General features: G+C 42.3%; 1 protein-coding gene across 1 annotated transcript in view; it reads right to left on the reverse strand.

The window, feature by feature from the left end:
* Positions 1-225: 225 nt before the first annotated feature.
* Positions 226-21978, reverse strand: part of dchs2 (dachsous cadherin-related 2) — a 30575-nt gene continuing 8822 nt past the window's right edge. Inside the window, exons 5-20 of the mRNA XM_034129231.1 lie at positions 20775-21800; positions 20053-20240; positions 19585-19684; positions 19333-19502; positions 17170-18010; positions 16552-16791; positions 14621-14755; positions 11404-11613; positions 10020-10880; positions 9818-9931; positions 8394-8605; positions 8136-8287; positions 7428-7558; positions 7038-7324; positions 6008-6149; positions 226-3888 (exon numbers count right to left, since the gene is read on the reverse strand). Of these exons, the coding sequence (XP_033985122.1) occupies positions 1280-3888; positions 6008-6149; positions 7038-7324; positions 7428-7558; positions 8136-8287; positions 8394-8605; positions 9818-9931; positions 10020-10880; positions 11404-11613; positions 14621-14755; positions 16552-16791; positions 17170-18010; positions 19333-19502; positions 19585-19684; positions 20053-20240; positions 20775-21800 (7418 nt within the window). The 3' untranslated portion in view covers positions 226-1279. The remainder of the gene's footprint in view (positions 3889-6007; positions 6150-7037; positions 7325-7427; positions 7559-8135; positions 8288-8393; positions 8606-9817; positions 9932-10019; positions 10881-11403; positions 11614-14620; positions 14756-16551; positions 16792-17169; positions 18011-19332; positions 19503-19584; positions 19685-20052; positions 20241-20774; positions 21801-21978) is intronic.

Here is a 21978-nt window from a genome sequence, read left to right on the forward strand (position 1 = left end):
CAAACATTGAGTGTGGTCAAAAAACAAATCTATCTTACATTTTTTAAGAGAAGTACTTCAATTACACATTTTTATGAAGCAATGAATTATCTAGTTTTGCTTGGTAGAGTACATCATAAAATAATTGTCCTTGTTTTATTATATGTTTTATCTTTACTACCTCTCGCGATTCATGCATATTTAGCGTATTTAAGAGTCATTATTATGGGGCATTTTATTCTTTCTCATCAACAGTAAGAAATCCTGTCCTTGAATATAACAGTATACACAGAGTACATACAAAAGATAAATCATCCCAAAAAGACCATCAGTACCAAACATCACTTGTTTTAAATGCTGAATCCAAGACATGTGCAGGAGAAAGTTTCTTTATTGCAAATGATATTGCAATATTTAAAATCATACATTTCTCTGGTAACTGCACAGAAAGTGCCGTTTAATAACATTTTGCTCGTTATCAGCCAACACAAAAACAATCGTGAAAGGAACAGATAATTTCTGTTATTATTCTGAGAAAAAATAAGAATCTGGAATTGGTTTATAAAAATCTGAAATCATACTAACAAGTGACAATATAATCCCATTAAAAAGGGAAGCATATCACATTTTAACTTTCTTTGTCTTCATAAGCCTCGACTCCTAAGACTTAACAATAAAACATAGAAATTAAGAGCAGTTGTAGATTAAAGGAAACAAATAAATGATGTTCGTCATTGGATTTATTGGCATTTAATTGGCAGAATATATTAGAGAAGTCTGTATTTTTTATAGTTCCAGGAGGATGGAATTAACCATAGAACAATGAAGCTTTTCTTAGCGTATTGAAGTTAAACCAACCATATAAGGTTTTCATTTAGAAGCCGCAAACCAACAGTAATAACAAAGTGTTTCATTTTCTGCTCATAGAAATATGTTTACAGTAAAACATTCAGTAATTCATTGCCAACTCGAACATCTGCTGCAATATAAGAATATATTGAGTGTATGCAGGCTTTTCCAGATATTCTGTTTATTACAGAGGAGAGTAATGAAATGAAGTTCAATCTAAGTAATGAAATGACTCCATTATGTTCAAATGACATCAAATGAAATTTGAGACCCCTTTGAGACTAAATGCATGATATTGCCGAGTTTAAAAAAACGTGATTAATGTCAAGAAACCAAAATGAAAACTAAATGTGTCCCTTAAAGTTCACTTCAATTGTAGGAGAAATAACTTCAGATGCTGGAAAGAAAGACAGATTTGAATGTCACAGAAACACTTGATCAAAGTTTGTGTCTACACCTGGATTTCTGCCTCCAATAGACTTGCAGTGTGGGGCCCTGAGTCGAGTCTGATACCCCCAACCCCAGTGTCAGAGACAACTGGTGAAGCACTGGGCGTCCTTATGGTGAGGGAAGACAGCGATGGGGAGAAATTTGGCGTCATGGCTGAAGGGGTGAGTCCTGTGTTCCTTGCTAAGGGGGAATACGCATATTTGCGGTAAGAGGACTTTCTTCTCATGCTTGGTATACGCCCTGGTTTTCGTGGAGGTACAGTCCTAATGCCAGGCTGAGCCACTCCTGTTAAAAGGGGTGGTGGGTACATGAGAAAGCTAGCCTCTGCTGCAAAGTCCTCACGTCCACCTTGAAGCTCCTCATCGGGGAGCATCCCGATATCGGTGAAAACGGAGGCCAGAGTCTGGAAGCGTGGCTCCCAGTCCAACATTTGTTCCCAGCTGTACTGTCCCTGCAGTTCCTCTTCTAGACAAACCAGTGAAGAGAGAGAATCTGCAGAGGCGTGGGCTTCTGAGAGCGGAGCATACCCATTTGTCCTCATGCTCTCCTCCAAATCCCTCACCCTAAGTATTGTAGGGAGTAGTCCCTCACCTCCGCCCTCCTCTTTGAAGTGGTAGAGGCTTTCTGTGCTGGCCATTCCTGAGACAAAACGTTTATTGACAGATGTAATATGCTCTGGTCCTACATCGATAGAGTGACAGGAGATGGTGTCCCTTGGTAAAGCAGAGTCTGGGATCTCTGTGTCATGGTTGCCCTGCACAGATTCATCTCTATGGCATGTGTACTGATTAATCCACTTGATCTCCTGGTCTTCGGCTGTCTCACCTTCTGCTGATCCACGTCCGCTCGAGTCTGATGGATTGTATGGATTGGGAATCTCCCTCGTGGTATCCGGTACGCTGGGCTGTTCTACGTGTATCTCCTGCAGAGAGATGGCCCTTGGGCCAATGGTTCTACCAAACGAGCCTGTGCCGTTGTTCAAGTTGGCGGCAATGGCAGCAGCCTTTTTGATTGACGCTTCCTTGATCTTGTACCTGAGAACCAAGGCCACAAAAATGAGTAGCACAAGGAGGAACATGATTAGCGAGACACTCAAACTAAGCATATGTGCATCAAGAGGAACCCCCGTCAGGGCCTCTGCTGAGCTGGAGATGTTGACCAAAACTAGGCAGGCGGTGGTCCTGGAGGCCAATCTGGGACTACCTGCAGACACGACCAGCTCCACCATATCTTCTTTAGCATAGGGGCTTCTTCTGCGATACACAGTACCCGACACAAAAATGGCCCCAATTGTTTTGTTTATTGAGAAAAACTGTGATGACTTCACAAGGGAGTACTCCACCATCCCGTCCACCCCTCCATCATGGTCCATCGCCATCACATAACCGACTGTCTCTCCAAGCTGGGCGTTTTCTGGCAGGAGGAATTGGTATCGCTTTTGGGTGAAGACGGGACTGAACTCATCCACTCCTTTGATGGTCACCTGAACTCTCACCGTAGCTGCTTTGTCCCCTTTGTCTCTGGCCTCCACGACGAAGCAGTATTCACTCTCTCGTTCGTAATCAAAGGTCTGTCTGGTGTGAATGTCTCCTGTTAGAGGGTCGATGGCAAAGGCCTCCTTCTTCTCGGGACTGCCACTGCCATAGTCCATGAAGCAAGAGGACACAATAGAGTAGGTGAGCTGGCCATAGGGGCCTAAGTCATTGTCCACAGCATGGACAGAACAGGTGTGGGTAAACGCTGGGAGGTTCTCCAGTACAGAACAGTTAATGGTAGGGAACATGAAGTATGGAGTGTTGTCATTGACATCCAACACTGTGATGAAGACCACAGTAAAAGCCACTTTACGTTCTTCAGATGAATCACCACCATCAGATGCTCGGATGGTGAGGGTATATTTTGAGTCTTCCTCATAGTCAAGTGAGTTGTTGACCACCAAAAGGCCAGACTGAGGGTCTAACTTGAGGTGACCTTTGCTGTTCCCTGAGATAATGTCGTACCGCAACAGGCCGTTGGTTCCCAGGTCAGGATCCTGAGCACTGAGCTGGACCAGCCTGGTACCTACAGGACTGTTTTCACTAATCTGTGCATGGTATCCTGTGCTGGAAAAGACAGGGGTATTGTCATTGCAGTCTGTCACAGTCACCATAACGACAGCAGAGCTGTTCAGTGGAGGAGTTCCTCGATCAGACACACTCACTGTTAGTGTGTAGCTCTCCTTGGTCTCACGGTCCAAAGGGTTACACAAAACCAGTTTTCCTACGTTTCTCATCTGATTCTCAACCTGAACCATTTTTACTTCCAGACAGAATCGCCTCTCCTCATTTCCCCTGACGATGGTGTAGTCCAAATGGGTGTTTTCGGGGCTCCAGTCTTGGTCCTCTGCAGAAAGTGTCAGTAGCGTGGTGTCTGTGGGCATGTCCTCTGGGACGGTGAGTGTAAAGATGTCCTGGAGGAACAAAGGTGCATGGTCGTTGGCATCCAGAATCAGCATATCTACGGAGGTGACAGTGGACTGCACAGGATCGCCTTCGTCTCTGGCCTCCACCAGCAGATGGACCAGGTTGCTGTTTGTGATGGCCTTCAGGGGCTTTTTGGTGAAAATAGACCCTGCAAGACAAAACATGTTTTCAGGAGTGAATCAATTGTTATTATTATAAAGGCCCGGACACACCAAGCCGATGTTGGTCGTCGGTGGGCGTCAGGCCGACGATGAGCGTCGACACGCCCTACTCAGATTGGTGTGTCCCGCACCGTCGTGTCTTTTCAGCCGTGTCGACGCCTTTTTGGCCGAAAATCAAAATCACTCTGATTGGCTGTTTAGCTAGCGAATCAGTGCATGAGAAGCGAAACGGAAGTGAGGGACCCAAACAAACTATTAAGAAGGCAAATCTGAGATTTCATTTAACTCCAGCTCTCGACACAGGTTCGGGAAAGCCCCATGAGCTTCTCGCTGTAGAGTGAAAATGGAACGCACACGCTATTTGTTGTGTGTTTATATCACGCAGTCTGTTCTACTTCTCTCGGTTATCACGCAGTCTGTCTTCCGGTTGTTGCCTCTTTTGAAGACGAATACACACTACCGCCGCCTGCTGGTAAGGAGAGTTATTGCCACTCACGCATGCGCAGTTCGTACGTGCTTCTTGGGCGTCGGCTGAAGTCTTTGCGGTGTGTTCCAGTGCGACACATGGCCAAAACGCAGAGACGCGAGGCGACGCAACAGTCGGGGTCCGTCTGTGTCAGTTCTTTGGTGTCAGCTTGGTGTGTCCGGGCCTTAAGATGCACTAACCAATAATTGTTATAAAGTATCCAATGGCAAAGTTTTTTAGGATACTTTACATTATCCTTGTTGTTTTCAACCTAACTGTACAATACCCTAATATAACACGCTCAAAAGACCCAGATATTTCTGTTGGTAGAAAGTAAATTCAAGTTAAAGGTCTGATTCAAACATGACCCCAGATGAATGACAATGTTGCTTTGTGTCGGCTCAAAGTGTGAATAGGCAACTGTACTTAAAAGGAGATTTCACTGTCCAAGTAAATCTTCTACTAAAGTGTGTTTCAGTTTTATTCAAACAATATATTGCAGCCAGTCATTAAGCAGTCTTTCTGAAGTAACACAAATGATGGATGACTTTACAAATACACTTTCACGGATTGTTCCAAACATGTCAGCTTGTAAGGCAATATATTAAGAGTTCAATCAAAATTGTCCCTGTCATTAGACACCGCAATGCACCATAATTTCCTGTGTGATTATTATTTAATGAATTCCATGTGCAGACTGAGAGAGCAAATGTCCCTCTTGGATAACAATAAGGTGATTTATTGTTCCACTTCACTGCCACTTCAATTTGTGCACATGATGACTTCATTCACTTTACTCCAAAGCAGCACTGTTCATTGTTAGTAAACAAATATGCATTGAGAGGCACTTCACCACAAAAACCATCACATTAACATTTCGGTTTTAGAGGACTTTTGTCAACATTGCAATTTTCAATTTTCATTGGTGCTCGTCACCGCAAAATGGAGGAAATATATTTATTTAAATATCAAACTCTGGAGTTCAATGATAGATGCCCATGAATCATTCTTGAGTGGAAAAGACTAGCCAAAAATGAGGAGCAGTGGTTTCTTTTCAGTTCTGTATAGGATTTATCTTCCCGCTAATGTTTAGACATTTTAAAAAGGGAGATACTAGGATAGGCATGGTTCCTCTGAAGCACTTTATCTCAATGACTTCTAATTGGCTTCTCTGCTGCTTCTCTTCCCACTGCCCCAGAAACTCACTTGCACATCCAAGAATATGAAAAATATATACACTAGAGAAATATACTGCGATTGGCAGAATGACAACTCTGATATTGTTTGCTGAGCTGCTCAGAACCACGCAAAGACTTTATCCGCGCCCTTTTTTTGGCCTGTTCCCCTTTTTCGATGCCAGAAAAACTGATTTGAAATTTGAAAAGAGGGAAGAAGAGGGTAGAGTATAAAAATCAGACCACTAGACAGTCATAAAACGTGTAAAGCCTACATGTAGGTAATGTCTTTACAGAAAAACTGCAATATATTTTGGATCATTGTTTTATCCTTTTGGTGATTTCTTAACCTGTCCCTTTTCTATATATGTGTAAACAGCTACTGAGGGTTTACTGTCAATTCAATCTTGTTTGGAGCTATTGTAGGATGTTTTTTCCATCAGTAAAGCAGTAAAACTATCTTACCATTGTCTGGCTCGATGTAAAAGCCTTGTAAAGGAGATGAAAGAAGCCTGTAGGTGATCTTCCCATTGAGTCCAGCGTCTCTGTCGGTAGCAGATACTGACCAGACGAACGTGTCTGCCGTAACCAACTCTGACAACTCCACCTTGAACAGAGAACAAATAGTAAGTCACATCTGAAGAAAGATTAGGATGTAAAGTCTATATCCAGTCAATTACCACTTTCTTATAAGGTTAATACATTTGTTTTACTGCTCCATAACTCAACATTGAGTTGTAAGGTGTAATAACTCTTTAATTCAGAGGATCCTTCAAATGGACAGTCCCACTTCTATTTAGAAAAATAGAAACATTCAAATAATTCAGTCAACATTTTGACATTTTTTAAAGTTCTGACTTGATTTGTTTAGTTCTGACTTTGATGGAGTTTTTGAAGTGGAAGAATCGTTCAATTAACTAATATTTGTCAAAACACACCTGGTGGCTTTGTATAAAGTGCCAACCTTGTGACCATTTATTTCAAGTGTGCTCCACCAGGTTAAGAAGTCAAAGTCAAAGTCAACTTTATTGTCAATCTCAAAATATGTTTGTGCACACAGAGAGATCGAAATACTGTTTCCCACAGTCCCGAGGTATAAAAAATAAATAAAATAAAGGATATACAATATATATAAAATATGTATATACAAGAAGTGCTATAGAACATAAGAAGTGTTGTTTACCCAACACATTTCCACTATGTGAAATGTAGGATACATTATTTCTTCAGATTGACCTATACTAAAGAAAGAAAAGTAAGAATGCTTTTAACTACCCTGCTTTTGGACCAGTCTTTTTTTAAATCTGCCTCATGTGAATTCTCCAACTTTATGAAAGTGACAGACCAAACCACAGGAGTGCCTCTTTGATCACATAAGGAGTATGCACCAAAACAGAACAAGTTATACTGAAGTATAATGTGCACCAGACACATGGTTTTTTTATAACCCTTTAACCAAAAAGTAGTTCTTCTTAATCACTTTAATCATTTGTACCTGGTAGGAAACCTTGGTGAAGACTGGAGCGTTGTCATTGACGTCAAGCACTTGAACTTTGACCTCTCCAGTGGTCTGGTGGAGGGAATCAGAGGCCCAGACTACCACGGTGTACTCTGTCTGCTCCTCATAGTCCAGGGCCTGAGTCAGGGTGACTACACCAGTATATTGATCAATAGCAAAGGGCTCATTGAGGCTATTGTTGCCTGAAAAGCTGAAGGTGATGGTCGAGCTCAAGTCCACATCATTGGCAGTGACCTGGGTGACCATGTAACCTGCTGGCAGATCTACAATACCAAAGAAGATGTCAAAATAAGTCCACAAATAGACAAAGAACAAACGCAGTGTTTACTGTATATAGTGTTTATCTATGACAGCAGTAGTGCTTACTCTCTGCCATAACTACAGGCTCCATGGGGGGGATGGCGGGGCTGTTGTCATTGACGTCCACCACCTGGACCCTGATGGTGGTGGTGCTGCTGAGCGGAGGGTTCCCCCTGTCTGCGGCCCGCAGGACCAGTCTGTAATATAAAATGCAGTGAAAAATTTATGATGGCACTTTGGATATTATAGCTAGGTAGTTTATGTTTTATGCTGGGCTGGAATTGTATGGGATATTGTACTCTCAATAACAAGTGAGGACATTAAAAGAAACACGACTTTCACTCGAGCAGACTTTTGAGCTGAACTACTTTGAGCTAAAGAAGCAAGCAGTAAAACTGGCCCCACAGTGCCAAATATAAAATAAATATAAAGTCTTGCATACAAATCCTAATAAAGATAAAACATAGATTATTTGGTCAACATGGAACAACTACAGCTTCTGCAAGGGTTTGACAAAGTGTCAAAGGCAGAAACTCTTATTATAATTAAATGGTTTGTTGCTAAAAATGTAAACATGTTATACAGATAACTTTAAACATTGACAAAATATACCATGGATATTTGAAGTCAACTCACTTAGGCTGCTTATACAGAGACTAGCTATGAGAGGATGGCACAATTTAGTTCAAGTAAAAACGTATACATTTATTGTCTCAACTATCATACTTTCTAGAAATAGTAACATATTTATTTTTTAAATCGATGTCATCGTACTTGTATGAAGGGGTGATCTCGCGGTCCAGCAAGACATTGGTAGCAAGAATCCCACTAACAGAGTCCAAGACGAACACTTCGTTAGAGTTACCGGACACAATGGAGTAATCAATCTGTCCGTTCACCCCGCTGTCAGCATCAGACGCAAACATCTGCAAACATTTGGGTGTTTAATTACCTCTTAACACCAATTATCACAACTAAATATATGATATACCTGCTTGGTATGTCAAAGGGTTTAATATTCATAACATATACCTGCATGATGTAGGTGTTGTGCACCTGCCCCTCCCAGACAGCTGTTCTGTAGCTGCTGTGTTCAAACACCGGTGCATTGTCATTGACATCCAGCAGGCTGATGGAGACCCTGCAGTGGGCCGTCTGCAGCCCGCTGTCAGCCAGCACCACCAGATGGATCTCAGCGCTCGCCTCAAAGTCCAGGGAGTTGTCTTTCTGCACCCGGATCTCACCTGGAGGAGAGGAATAAGCCATTAGTAAGACATATCCCAAAGACTGTGACAACCCAACATCAGACACTGGTAAAGCTCTTTTTCATTTCATGTCGATATTCAAAATAAATGTAAAGGTCCCATGTCATGCTTTTCCGGTTATTACCCGTCCCCTTGTGTGTTATGTAGCTTTGTATGCATGTAAACGGTCTGCAAAGTCACAAACTCTCAAAGTACACCCTGTAGCGAGTAAAACTCTAACACAGAAAAGACGTGTCTGTGCTGCCCCAGAACACCTCGTTGGAGATTTTCTTTTTCCATTTTTTTCTTCCGGGAACCAAGTGACGTAACGACGATCCAAATGGACCAATCCGCGGAGCTCCTCACACACACACACTCAGTCAGCCTTATTTTTCTCAGCTGCAGCTCCGCGGATTTCTCAGCCTGGACTTAGCCTGAGACAGCGGGACACGGCGACTCGGCGAGGCCCGGGCCCGGTCTGAGCACACACACAGACCCACAGCCAGGCTGCGGGTGTGTGTGTGTGTGCTCCGGCCGAGCTCGGGCCGGGCCTCGCCGTGTCCCGCAGACCCCACGCAGCAACCAGGAAACAACACCAGCAAGCCAGCTCACACTGTCCGCTCAAATAGGAGGAAAGCAATTGAAACAAAAACATGAATTTTCATTGATTAAGAAAGGTGCTGACAGAAGCATATTTAGGTTCGAGTTTTTGTGGTGACCTTAAGAAAGTATTTGTTCCTATGTCAGTATAATAATGTGTTTAACTGTATCTTACATACTACGTTATGCTAACATGACTCCAAAAAAGAGTTTGCTTGGACTATGATACAATCAGGCAGGCAACAATAATTATTATTTGGGAAATACGGGTACATAAACAACCAGATGAACCAGATTAGTTCAAAGAGCATTTTAAAAAGAGAAATGGAAAACAACAAGGGTTTTCTTATTGGTTGTACATAAACAATTTAAGGCTGGAAATCAAAAGTCATTTTCTGGACGGTTTTGTGGAAAATAAAATGGATGAGTGAATGATAATTTGAGCTTTTAGCATAACTCAAATGAAGGAAAGCATGGATAATGTTCCTGCATACATAACAAAAATACCATCTGCTAATCATAAACAGTGAACTCCAGCAACAACTTTGGATAGACGGCGAGAAAAAAGGAACAAAAGCAATGTTTTCCGTTACAAGATTTCACGTTTCTTACCCGTGTGACGGTTGATGGAGAAAACGTCATTCTCATTGCCACTAAATATGTTGTATGTGATCCTTTGTCTGATGTTGGTTTGGTCACTGGCCTCCACTTTTGCAATCCAAGTGCCTTGACAAAAAGAGGGTAAAAAGGTTGATGAGGTTTTAAATCAGTCAGATCAGTGAAAAAAGGAAGAATAAAGAGGGTTAAAACGTACCAGCTCTGCTGTTCTCGTTGACAGTAGCATTGTACACTTTATTTGTGAACTGCAGTCCTTCGTGTTCTCCCTTGAGATAAATGAAAACCAGGCAGGTGGAGGTCAGAGCAGGTTGTCCTTTGTCTGAAACCAGAACCTGCAGCTTCCTCTCAGAGAAACCTGCTCTCACTCGTCTTCTCAGTGAAATATCTCCAGACTCGCTGTTGATGTCGAACAGGTTTTCCTCATCAGACAACGTGAACTGAATAGTCCCGTTGTCACCCTGGTCTCCATCTGTTGCCGACAGCGTGGCTACTATCTGGTTTGGTAGAGTCCTCATAGAAACCCATGCGTTGATGGGATTCTGCTCACAGATTGGCACGTTGTCGTTCACATCCTCCACCTGAATGGTCACCGATGCCACAGAGCTCAGCGGCCCCTGAGAGCAGCCGTCAGTGGCCACAGCTCTGAAGGTGTACTGGGCCCTGCTCTCTCTGTCCAGAGCCCTGGTGGAGCGGATCACTCCTGTGAAGGCGTCCACTGAGAAGGCCCCCTGGCTGCTGTCCTCGGTCAGAGAGTAGGTCAGCTCCCCGTTGGACCCCTCGTCAGGATCAAAGGCGCTGACCCGCAGCATCTCCTCTCCCGCAGGTAGGCCCTCACTGACGGAGGCGTGGTAGTTCTTACGGGTGAAGGAGGGGATGTTATCGTTCTGGTCCAGCAGCAGCAGCTGGAGCTGGGTGGTGGAGCTGAGCGGGGTGGGGCCGTAGTCCCGGGCCTGTATGGTGAGAGTGTAATTCTGCCTTTCCTCGCGGTCAAGGACCTGAGTGGTGCTGACAGCCCCTGTGTGGCTGTTGATGGTGAAACGACCTCTGTAGTCCTCACCTAAAGACAGTGGAAAGAGATTATAGAATACATCTGTTAAATCACAGCTTCGGAGTATCTTTGTAAATTTGTTCATCACCTCTATCTATAATGGTAGCATTGAACTCACCAAAGTAATAGCTGGGATTTTGACAACGAGTGGTCAAGCATTCAAAAGACTAAAGATAAGCTAGATTATCTAGATCATTTTCATTGAATTTAAAACCTAATATGTTGTCATTACACAGACATATGTTGGTTTACAGGGAAGGATGTTAACATTGGGTAGTAGTAGTAGTGAGTTTGGGTGGAAATGTTCTTCCGTTTTCTCTTCTAAATGATTTTTGGCTTACCTCAGCATGTGTTCAAACCTGTTTGCTCGCTTAGTTTCTTTCCCTGTTAGACTTATTTTTCACAATGTCTAGGAGTTCCCATATCTGAGCTATTGACTTGTATAATGTTAGTTCCAATAACATTTTTGCAAAAACGATCAAATTGTGATCCAATTAGCTTGACATACAGAGCAATATTCTGGGTTCCTTACCTAAAATGGAGTAGTGTATAGTTCCATTTTCTCCATGGTCTGGATCCGAGGCCTGGGCAGTGTGCACCACTCCAGGAGAGAGGTTTTCTGGCAGGCTGATCTGGAACGATGACTGCATGAACTCCGGAGGGTTGTCATTGTCGTCCAGCACCGAGCACAGCACTGTGGCCGTCCCCGACAGAGGCCGCGTGCTGCTGTCACGAGCCTGGACTGCACACAGGAATCAAAAGGAATCAAAAGCATGCTAAAATGTGCTAATTTGTAATACTTAACACACAAAATAACAAGTGAGGCTGGTAGGAATGCCATTACTCTTGCATGTTTTTGGTCTGAACGTGTGGGACACATACTCATTTCAGCCGTGGGTTGAGCTACAGGTAAAGTCCAGTGTATAACAAAGTATTTTGGATTCATCCACTATCTGTGCCACATATGCAGAAACATCCAAAAGTTGTCGAGTTGTCTTGACTAAAGTAGAAGACTGACTGACAGACCAAGCGACTGATAATGCCGTCCATAGAGCCGTCCCGGAAGTACTTTAATATGAAATGCAGCTATTGGTTAAGAGCTCAGAGAGGTCAAAGACGCAGCCATTTACTGTAGCTTTATATGTGAAACATATGTTTTACATGTGACAATCTACAGTATGGAAAAATACAGTTTTTCTAAGAGGTCAAAACTCTCCATCTCTGCTGACCAAAGACTGACGCCAGATTAGATTTTAATGGCAGTACAGACCTTGAAAGGGAAAGAAATATATACAATAAAAGTCCTGTCAAGATAACTTATACTGCAACAGTTTTTAATACAAGCTGAAAATAACTCCAAACTTATCCTCAGCCAGAGAAAATTATCCCCACATATTTTTGCATTTCCCAATAAGCCTTGCATGATTTTGGCAAAGCTTCAAGACATTTATTCTTTCCTGTTATTATATGTTGTTGTATTATGTGTAATTGTTCATCAAACTGCTGACTATACACATATCACGATAAAACATCTGAAAGCAATCACTAAACACCAATGAATAGCTTGAATGTAATTGCAGTGTATTCCCACGACAGAGTGAAAGCAAACACTTCAAAAGGCATAGTGTGCCGTCAGTAGAGGTTAGATAGACTGTACCTCAGCCCTTTAAAAGTCTACTGTTTCCTTAACATAAATCAATCTGCTGAATTATGTTGCCCTGAAACAACGACCTTGAATTCTTTATGACTCTGGCTGTGAAGCATGTCAAGGGAGAAGGTAGAGAATGAGAAACAGAGAAAGAAATATCTGTGTTTGATAGAGACTTTATATGTTTTGTTTTAGCCGCTTTAGGCCATGATATTTTTTATAACCCTTTTAGTGAGAAGATGTGAGCCAAACATTGACTTAACTGTGCAGCAAAGCTGGAACATTGAATACAAAGAATAGGATCACAGACTTTCAAATATTTGGATGTGCTTATATTCTCACTTCATGCAGTACATCCAGATCACAGCCATAGATGATACACGTCTTTCTGGTCGATACAACTTGCAGACAACATGTTTAACATATGTCCATCTGGTAATTGTGAAATCAACATTAACAGTTTTTTTTAAACCATCAACAATTCATTGTGATTGATACAGACCCGGCGCCAGAACAAATCTACAGAGAGGGCATGTGATTTTCATGTGCCGCGGCCAGTGATTTTCTTTTGGGGGTGCTCTGGGGTAGCTTGACGTTTCATAGAGGGCGCTCAAACATTTAGGGTTTCCCATTAAGGTACCGGCGCTACAGTGGAATTGTCTACTGCAACAATCCACACGCACATACACAGTACACCCGCGACTGTTACAATGAAGGCTCGATAATCAGCTCACGGCATATAGGTGTAAGCAGGGGTAAAGTGCTATTTTTTATAAGTGGGGGGGCGGACCTAACCTCCTCTAGGGGGGTCCGGGGGCATGCTCCCCCGGGAAGATTTTTTTTTTAATATTGAAGTTAAAAGCCTCAATCTGGTGCACTTTGAGAGCAAAATGAAGAGATCTACGGATACATCTCTCAACACCCATTTGAAACAGAACTGGAAACAGATTTTCATTTTCTTCATGGATATTTTACTAATCACTCCCCTTTTAAACTGTATTCTTGTTTTTCTGTCATATAGTATTTCATAACTGTTTTTCATTTATTCTCTTATATTACTATCTGACATCACATACATCGTAGCATTAAAGTTCACAGTTTATTTATTATAACAATTTTTTTTATAAATAATAAAAAACGTGTTTATTTGGGGAGGGCAGGAATGTCAAATGGGAGGGCCTGGATTGATAGCACTTTCCCAACTTGTAAAAACTCTTTGTTCCCCGTTGCATCATGGGCACTTTGATTAATTTCAGCTTAGAAAACATTCGATGTGATAAATCATCTACTCACCTGCTGAGCTGAACCAAGCAAAGTGTTATCCATGTAGCTCCAAAATGGCTGTTTTAACAATTTTCTTGATCATTAAATAAGTGGCATTGACTGTGTGACGTAGAGCCACTTCTCATATTCCTTTGGCAGTTAAATTAAACTTAAAATAATATTAATAAAGCTTCCTCTGGCGTGAACAGAAGCACCTTTTATTTAAAGTAAGATAGGGAGCTTATGTGTATGAGTTTTGGATTTACACAGGGCTTTTGAAAGGGCAGGATTTTATTAAATCACATGTTACACTTGTGCAAAAGATGATCATCCAAACAGCTTGACAACAAAAGTGTGTTTCAGAGAAGTTATGTACACTGCTGTGTCTGTCAGCTGCAATTATAACCGCTTCTAATCCTATTTTTAATCCTAACCTTTTATGCTCTTAACCTTTTTTTATATTACCATATTCTATTCAATATGCTCCTTAGATAACTTTTTATTTTATTTGTTTTATTATTTTCTCCTTATAGCATTGTCATATGACGTTGTTTTTAAAGTGTGCTATATACATGAAATGTATTATTATTATTTTAAATCCAGGCTTTTTTTGCTGCTGCTTTTGATAAGATAACATAACTATCTTACACTGTACATATCTGTTTTATTCTATTTTTTTTATATTCTCTTAATGACTGTTTTGAAATGTTTTTTTGTGATGTGATTCCATTGCATTATATCAAATGCTCTTAAGGTTTAATTTTTGTAAAGCACTTTGAATTTGAAACTTGCCTTGCCTGACAACAGGTTTGAACAGTGTGTGTTTATGTGCTTTTACCTCTGAGAGTGAAATGCTGCTGCTGCTCTCGGTCCAGGTGGGAGGCGGTGGCGATCAGACCGGTGTACGGGTTGATGTTAAAGAGCTCGTAGCCGGGTCCGGGCAACAGGCTGTACCACACCACGGCATTCTCCTCTGGAACATAAGAGAAAAATGTATGTTTTACATTACATTAAAACTAGAAGCACTAATATAAACAGAAATATATTGCGATATAAATCTCTAAACAAAGTGTTGACAGCTTATTTTGTGGATGTATACATTTCTTTTCTGGAGCTAAGTGAGAAAATATGTGTTTTCTTTGTCATTTGAGTAAAACAACATGTATGCTGTTGTATGTCAGGATAACAATTTCCCTGCCAATGGTTCTATAACTCCAATTGTATTCGAAACAGTGTTTTCATCCATCTGAAAAGGGTGTTGAGTGACCATTTCAAGAACTCAAAAAAGCCCTGCTGATCAATTTAGAAGGTCTTTTGTGCGCAGACAGAACTGTAAAACCTTTGAATGACACATGCTCATTCCTATGTTATTGCATTTATGATATAATTTTGCCACAGAGGACAGAAAAGTTATTCTTAAAAAAAAAAAAACATCATAACATTTGCTGAACAAAGTGAAGTCCAGGCCACGCAGAGTACTACAAAGGTTAGCTGTCACACTCGCTGATATTGCACATCTCTGAGTGACTCCAACACATGGAAACTGGATACACAGACCAACACAGGCACAAAACAATGGTCAACTTTGGGGAGCATTGGGGGGGGGGGGAAAGCAGCACAAATGATAATCAAATCAGACTGGTGGGAGAGCGGGCTGCGATGCCAGACGAGGCGATTCGAGGAGACGGATGAAAACACGGCGCCTATTGGCACAGATGGCTTGGATTATGGAAATCATCATGAGAGAGGACCTTTCAAATCTCCCTGAGGATCTGTGTGCTTGCTGTTCTTGGACAATTCTCACCCCCAAGAATTCAAAGTTCACATGGAAACCCCTCCTGTACAGATCGTCCTGCCACATGCCCCTCCACCTCCACTGTTTAAAAGGATTCCTACTGTCAACATGATGGGATGAAGTGGGATATAGGAGGCCCCGTGCACGACGTGTTCAAATAAACAGGACTGATGTGTGGATTTGTGACTAATATTAGGGTTCAGATGAATGAGATTTGCTGGGCTATACAGTGGTCATGAAAAAGACACAAATGGTACAACATGAGGGAAAAAGGGGCAGGGGTTGGTTTGAATTAAAGTGCTAATGGACTGAAACAAAACAGACGATAACCTTGATTCACTGCAGCGCTGAAGTTTAACCCAAACATGGCAGAGTGAGCTGCTGCTAGACTGTGCTCTGTCATGTGGTACTTTGCTTTAAAGATAATACAAACGAACTACAGTATTACACTAAAGCTAAAACAGAATAATGTTTTAATAGACTCAATATATCATATATTTAGAATACAACAGGGTTTAATGCAACAGAAAAGGAAACAAGACAACTATTCATGTCTTCATAATTTACAAAACACCCCATTATGTTGGAGGTTAGACGCTTTAGCAAGAGTTTAATTTAATTATGAAGTGTAAGTATTTGGTTTTATGCATATTGAGTCTGTGGTTTTGAGGCCTCAAGGACACATGCTAGTGCTGCCATCTAGGCCCTTTAAAGGCGTACTGCTATCTTCAGCTCACAGAGGGATTATTTGAACTTGTATCCAAGAACCAGAACATAAATAATAGCTAGAATAGAAGAATGAAAACTCACTTTATTTTCTTATAATTTCCAACTTCATCTGTCCTTAAATGTTAACAAATAATATCTTGTTGCAGCCATTGATTATATAGAATGGTGTTTAACATTTACCTGAGAGCCTTAATCCTACTTTACCATCATGTATTTAATAACATGAAAAAGCTTACAAGTATTACCTGAGTCTGTATCAGTGGCAGAGACCCTGACCACTGGCTCTTCAGGGTCTCTGTTCTCCGCCACACTGGCGTTGTAGATGCTCTGACTGAAGACGGGTGCCTGGTCGTTCACATCCCCCACCTCCACTGTCAGAGTCTGGGTGGAGGAGAGCGAGGGCAGCCCGCGGTCCACCGCACGCACGGTCAGGCGGTGGAAACGCTGAGTCTCGTAGTCCAGAGGGACGGAGAGGAAGAGGAGGCCTGAAGAAGATGGAAGAGGATCAAACAAGTCTGTTGGTCTCTAAAACTTGCAAGTAAAAGTGGCTAAAACTTTCTGAACGTTATTTGGAACATAACAAATCACAAAACCCACTGATTTATCAGGATGTTTTGTAACACATTTTAACATTGACTGTTGCTTACGGTATGTCGTCACACATAATAAGACAATTATTTAAATAAAAATGAAAGCCTGACCAATATTGGATGTCTAAAGCCAATACCAATAGTATATCTATATCGATATCTATCTATCTATCTATCTATCTATCTATCTATCTATCTATCTATCTATCTATCTATCTGTCTATTCATCTATCTATCTATCTATCATTAATCCATACCCTGTGAGAATCCTACCTGTTTTCTCCTCCAGTGTGAACAGTCCGTCCTTGTTTCCAGCGATGATGATGAAGGAGACGACCCCGTTTTCACCCTGATCTCCGTCTATGGCTATGAAATGATGCAGCAGAGTCCCCACCTCTGCGTCCTCCATCACCTGAACTGTGTCCGCTGATACAAACACCGGCCGGTTATCGTTCACATCGAGCAGGAACACCTGAGCCGTCACTGACGTCTGCTTCCTCTCCTCCTTCCTCTTCGCCTGGTCGGTGGCGGTCACAGTGAAGGCGTAGCTGGGGTTGGTCTCTCGGTCTAAAGGTGCTGTTACAGTCAGGCTCCCCGTGAAAGGGTTGATCTGAAAGGGGAAGCGGGATGATCTGCTGAGTTGAGGGTCAAAGGTCAGGGAGTAGCGGAGGGCACTGTTAGGAAAAGTCCCGTCAGCGTCCCTGGCATGAAAAGCAAACGCCAGCGATCCCGACGCAGCGTCCTCCGGCAGGCCCAACATCACCAGTTTGTCAGGGAACCAGGGTGCGTGGTCGTTCACATCCTCCACCATCACACACACCAGCACGGACGTGTTCACTCCGGGGCCGAGACCCACGTCCTCAGCTCGCACCATGAGGAAGTACTGCATGGCCGACTCGTAGTCCAGCGGCTGGTTGATGTAAATGTCACCAGAAGAGCTGTCGATGCCAAAGTGAACGCTGCCGTCGCCCTCGGAGATGGAGTACTGGAATCTCCCTTTGTATGAAACCCCAGCAGAGCCGATGACAGTCGCTGGCTCCGTGTCCTCCTTCACCGTGAAACGCCTCATGGTTTGCTGGTTAGTTTGGCCGTAGAGAGCCTCTAATTCATGAACCTGCAGATCAAACACATACACTGTCAGACAATAATGTCAGACGAGTCACAGTAATATTATAATAAGAGAAAACACTAGAAAAAATACAAAATATGGGGCGATAGAGACAAAAAAAGCAATGCAGTGAGTCAGGTGGCTACCCTTTAGGGACAAACATTTCAAACTTTTAGAATATAAAACTAAACAGCCTGTGCTTTAAAGTGGACCTATCATGCTATATTTGAATAATATAGTGTAGGACCATACCTATATAAGGCATATTTATACTTTTTTTTTCTTCAAAATACAAAACAGATCATGCATTTTAGCCATGCCTCATTTTGCTCAATTTGACATCTTTTAGCTCTGTTTTTGCAAGGGCAGATTCTGTGAGAACAGCACCATCTACTGGCGTGGCATATGTACTACAGCGTCTCCAGCGCTTTCGAACGGCAATGGCCGTGGCTGTCTCCTCCTGATTGGTGGAGTTGGCCCAATAGCCGTAGCGCCACCGTCCTGACGTCAGGACAGTGTTCAAATCTGGATCAGTTTTTATCAGATCCGTTGCAGCCCCTTTTTTAGAGATTTGGGTATGGAGGAAAATAGAGAGGGTTGTGTTTTCTGACACTTGGTGAGTTCCCTGGAACACCGGGGACACATATTCATGTAGAAAAGACGCACACAAGTGCATTTTGCATGATAGGTCCCCTTTAAATTAAGACTTTGATATAAAGCCTCTTTGAAATGATAATAAATGTCTCCCCCTGGTGCCAAACATGGGCAACTTAGACATTTGTTTTTTCTTATGAAAAATCATAAAATTGTACATTTTGGGTCTGTACATTTGTAAAAGTGTGGAGAGCATATATCATGCAAAGGGTGGAGTCCAGTTTAGTATAATTACTTTTGTTTTGATTTAAATAGATAATTTTGGATGAAATTATATTTTTTAAATCATATTATTTCCTAAATGAACGCATTTAGGACCTTGGGGTATTTAATGTCCCTGCGCAAACTACAATGGGATTGTTATCATTTTAAAGTCACAATCACAGGATACAAGCAGAGAGTGGTGACTTTATGAACATGCTTGAGAAGAGACAAGCATAACAAATAACTAAAATGTATATATCAGTTCTACGACTGAGGCAGAAACTGATGACCGTTTCCTTTACTGGAACTGAACAAACTTCAATATGTTGTTTTTGAAAACAGAGAAAGGCAGACTGTTAAAAGGGCATCGATACTACGGCCATTTATAAAATTGTAAGCCATATAATTGTCATACAGGTATAGAATATATATCAAGCCACTGACAGCATAAAGTGGAGGGATGATCGTACCTGTATATGAACGACTGCAGTGTCCTCCAGAGATGAGGCTCCGCTGTCCTTGGCACTGACTCTCAGAGTGTAGTACGGTTTGGTGTTATCGGTAAAAAACTCTGTTGTTCTGATGTCTCCACTTTCACTGTCGATCTCAAAGTGTTCGAAACCCTCATCCTCTGAATCAGCTGAGAGAAACACAGGACGATGATACTCAGGAACTCATCAATAATACTGTAGAAGTGCATAACAATGATGTACATGTCTTACCTGAGACCATTGAGAAGGTGACTGTTCCATTTTCTCCTGCATCTAAATCTTTGGCAAACATGTTCGTCACCAAGGATCCTGCAGGTAGCCCAGCCCATATCTGCTTAAAGAGAGCAGCATGTATTATTAAAAAACATATCAATAACACTGCACATTTAAAAGATGTACACATATCTCTGGTTAGGACTTCTTTCCTGCTTTGTAGCAAGTAATGCTTATGCATATTCAGATGTTTTATATCACTATGGTGACGCATGGAAGTTATATCATCTGAAAATTAGGGCTGTTTTTCTGTCCTCATAATTTATCACATCAACACCATAAGAAAATACGAAAAAATGTCATTCTCAATCTTAAATTTGAATAATATGATTTATTGAATTAGTCTTTCCTTTAGTACATCAACTTTGAATGCTTCTTATAGGATAGGAATAGGACAACATACAGGTAAGATTATAACAGGTTTACCTGAACATTGAGCTCCTTGTTGGCGGGCAGGTGTGTGAACTGTGGCGTGTTGTCGTTGGTGTCAGTGACCAGGATGTGAGCGGTGGCGGTGGCGTTGAAGCGAGGATGGCCCTGATCGGTCACCATCACCTTCAGACTGTGCTGGCTGTGCTGCTCCCGGTCCAACGCCACCCAGTTGATAATCTCACCTGGAAGGGAACATGAAGGTGAGGATGGCTGCACAGGTAAGCAGAGGGCTGTTACGGTTGGCAGGAAGGATTTCGGATACAGGAAATCTCACCTCTGGCTAGCAGAAAACTTCCAGCATCATCATTTCTTTAGCTTCTTGATTTTTAACAAGATTTCCCTCTGTTTTCCCTTTCAATAACCCTGGACAATATGTATAAAATGTACTCACACATTGGATTTGAATTAACATTTGTAATTGAAAAAAACAACTGCAACTATTTTGCACACGTGTACTGTATATATTCTTTAGTAGTTGGTGGGTCTATTATAGTTTATTTTAACCCATTCTGTATTTTGTATACTGTTTATCTTAAGGATACTCTATAGATATATATCTTTCTACTGTTAATATGTACATTTTTACATTGTATTTTTTAACTAATGTGCAATGCCTCATTAACATGCAGATGTATGAAAAAAAATCACAATTTGGGAACAATAAAGTACGTCTAACCTTCCCCTCAAAATGATGATATTATTCTGAATCTTTTTACCTGTTTTAGCGTTGATGCGGAAGAACTTCCCATCTGTGAGCAGGATGTAGGACAGCTGAGCGTTTTTCCCAGAATCCTTATCCAGGGCCTTGACGGTTCCCACCAGGCCTTGAGGCGACGGCCCCTCGGACACAGTGAAGTAGTAGACCTCGCTGCTGAACACCGGGGGGTTGTCGTTGATGTCCAGCACCAGCACGGTCACTGTGGCTGTGGCCGTCATGTTCCCCAGCGAGGCCTCCGGGCCGCTGGCCAGCACTCGGAAACGAAACATGGATTCTGTCTCATAGTCCAGACTCTGGGAGAGATACAGCCATCCGGTGTTTGGGTGAACTCGAAACGGAGCAGGAGGAAATCCGGCTTCTCCCTCCAAGGAGTATGTGAGGCCTGAGTTGGACATGTGAGCCCCCCGGCTGCGGTGCGCTCTCACCTGGATGACCCTCGAGTCTTTCCTGTAGCCCTCACCTATCTCCACCTGGTAGACTAGTGTCTCGAAGGCGAGGCTGTCTTCAGCAGCGGTGCGGTCCACATTTACCGTGAGGGTCAGAGAAGAGCTCAGATATGGTTCTCCTTGATCTTTAGCCATGATTTCCAGGCTGTACCTCGGCTCATAATCCACCTTTAAACTCTGGTTTAATGTAACTGTCCCCAGGTTTCGGTCAACAACAAATGTGCTGTTTCTGGAACTCTTCAGGTGATACTGCACCCTCCCATTGGCCCCGCTGTCGTAGTCGTGTGCATGAGCGATGAATAGCACTGTCCCTGGGCGTGTGTTCTGAGACACTGTGATGCTGTCGCCCAGTTTGGGGAAAACAGGAGCGTTGTCGTTGATGTCAGCTATGGTGATGTTGACCTGAGTGGTGCTGTAGACTGGAGAGGTGTCGGTGAAGGACTGAAGGACCAGCAGAGCGTACGGCTGCACCTCGTGGTCCAGAGGTCTGATGTTGCTGATCAGGCCCGACTTCGGGTGAACGGAGAACAAACCCTGAGGGTCTCCAGAGGAGATCCGGTAGGAGACGGATTCGGAGTCTGTGAAGACAAAGAGTTATTATTATAAACTGACATTAAAATGTCCCAGCATTACTTTAAGCGGTTCTGAATCCTCCTCAAACCAATGGACGTACATTGATTTTTCATCTTTTATTGCTCCCAGCAATACAACATCTGGATACAATATCTAATACTTATTTGTATTGCTGATTGCTGA

The sequence above is a fragment of the Trematomus bernacchii genome, unplaced genomic scaffold, assembly GCF_902827165.1.
Source record: "Trematomus bernacchii unplaced genomic scaffold, fTreBer1.1, whole genome shotgun sequence".
Taxonomy (NCBI): domain Eukaryota; kingdom Metazoa; phylum Chordata; class Actinopteri; order Perciformes; family Nototheniidae; genus Trematomus; species Trematomus bernacchii.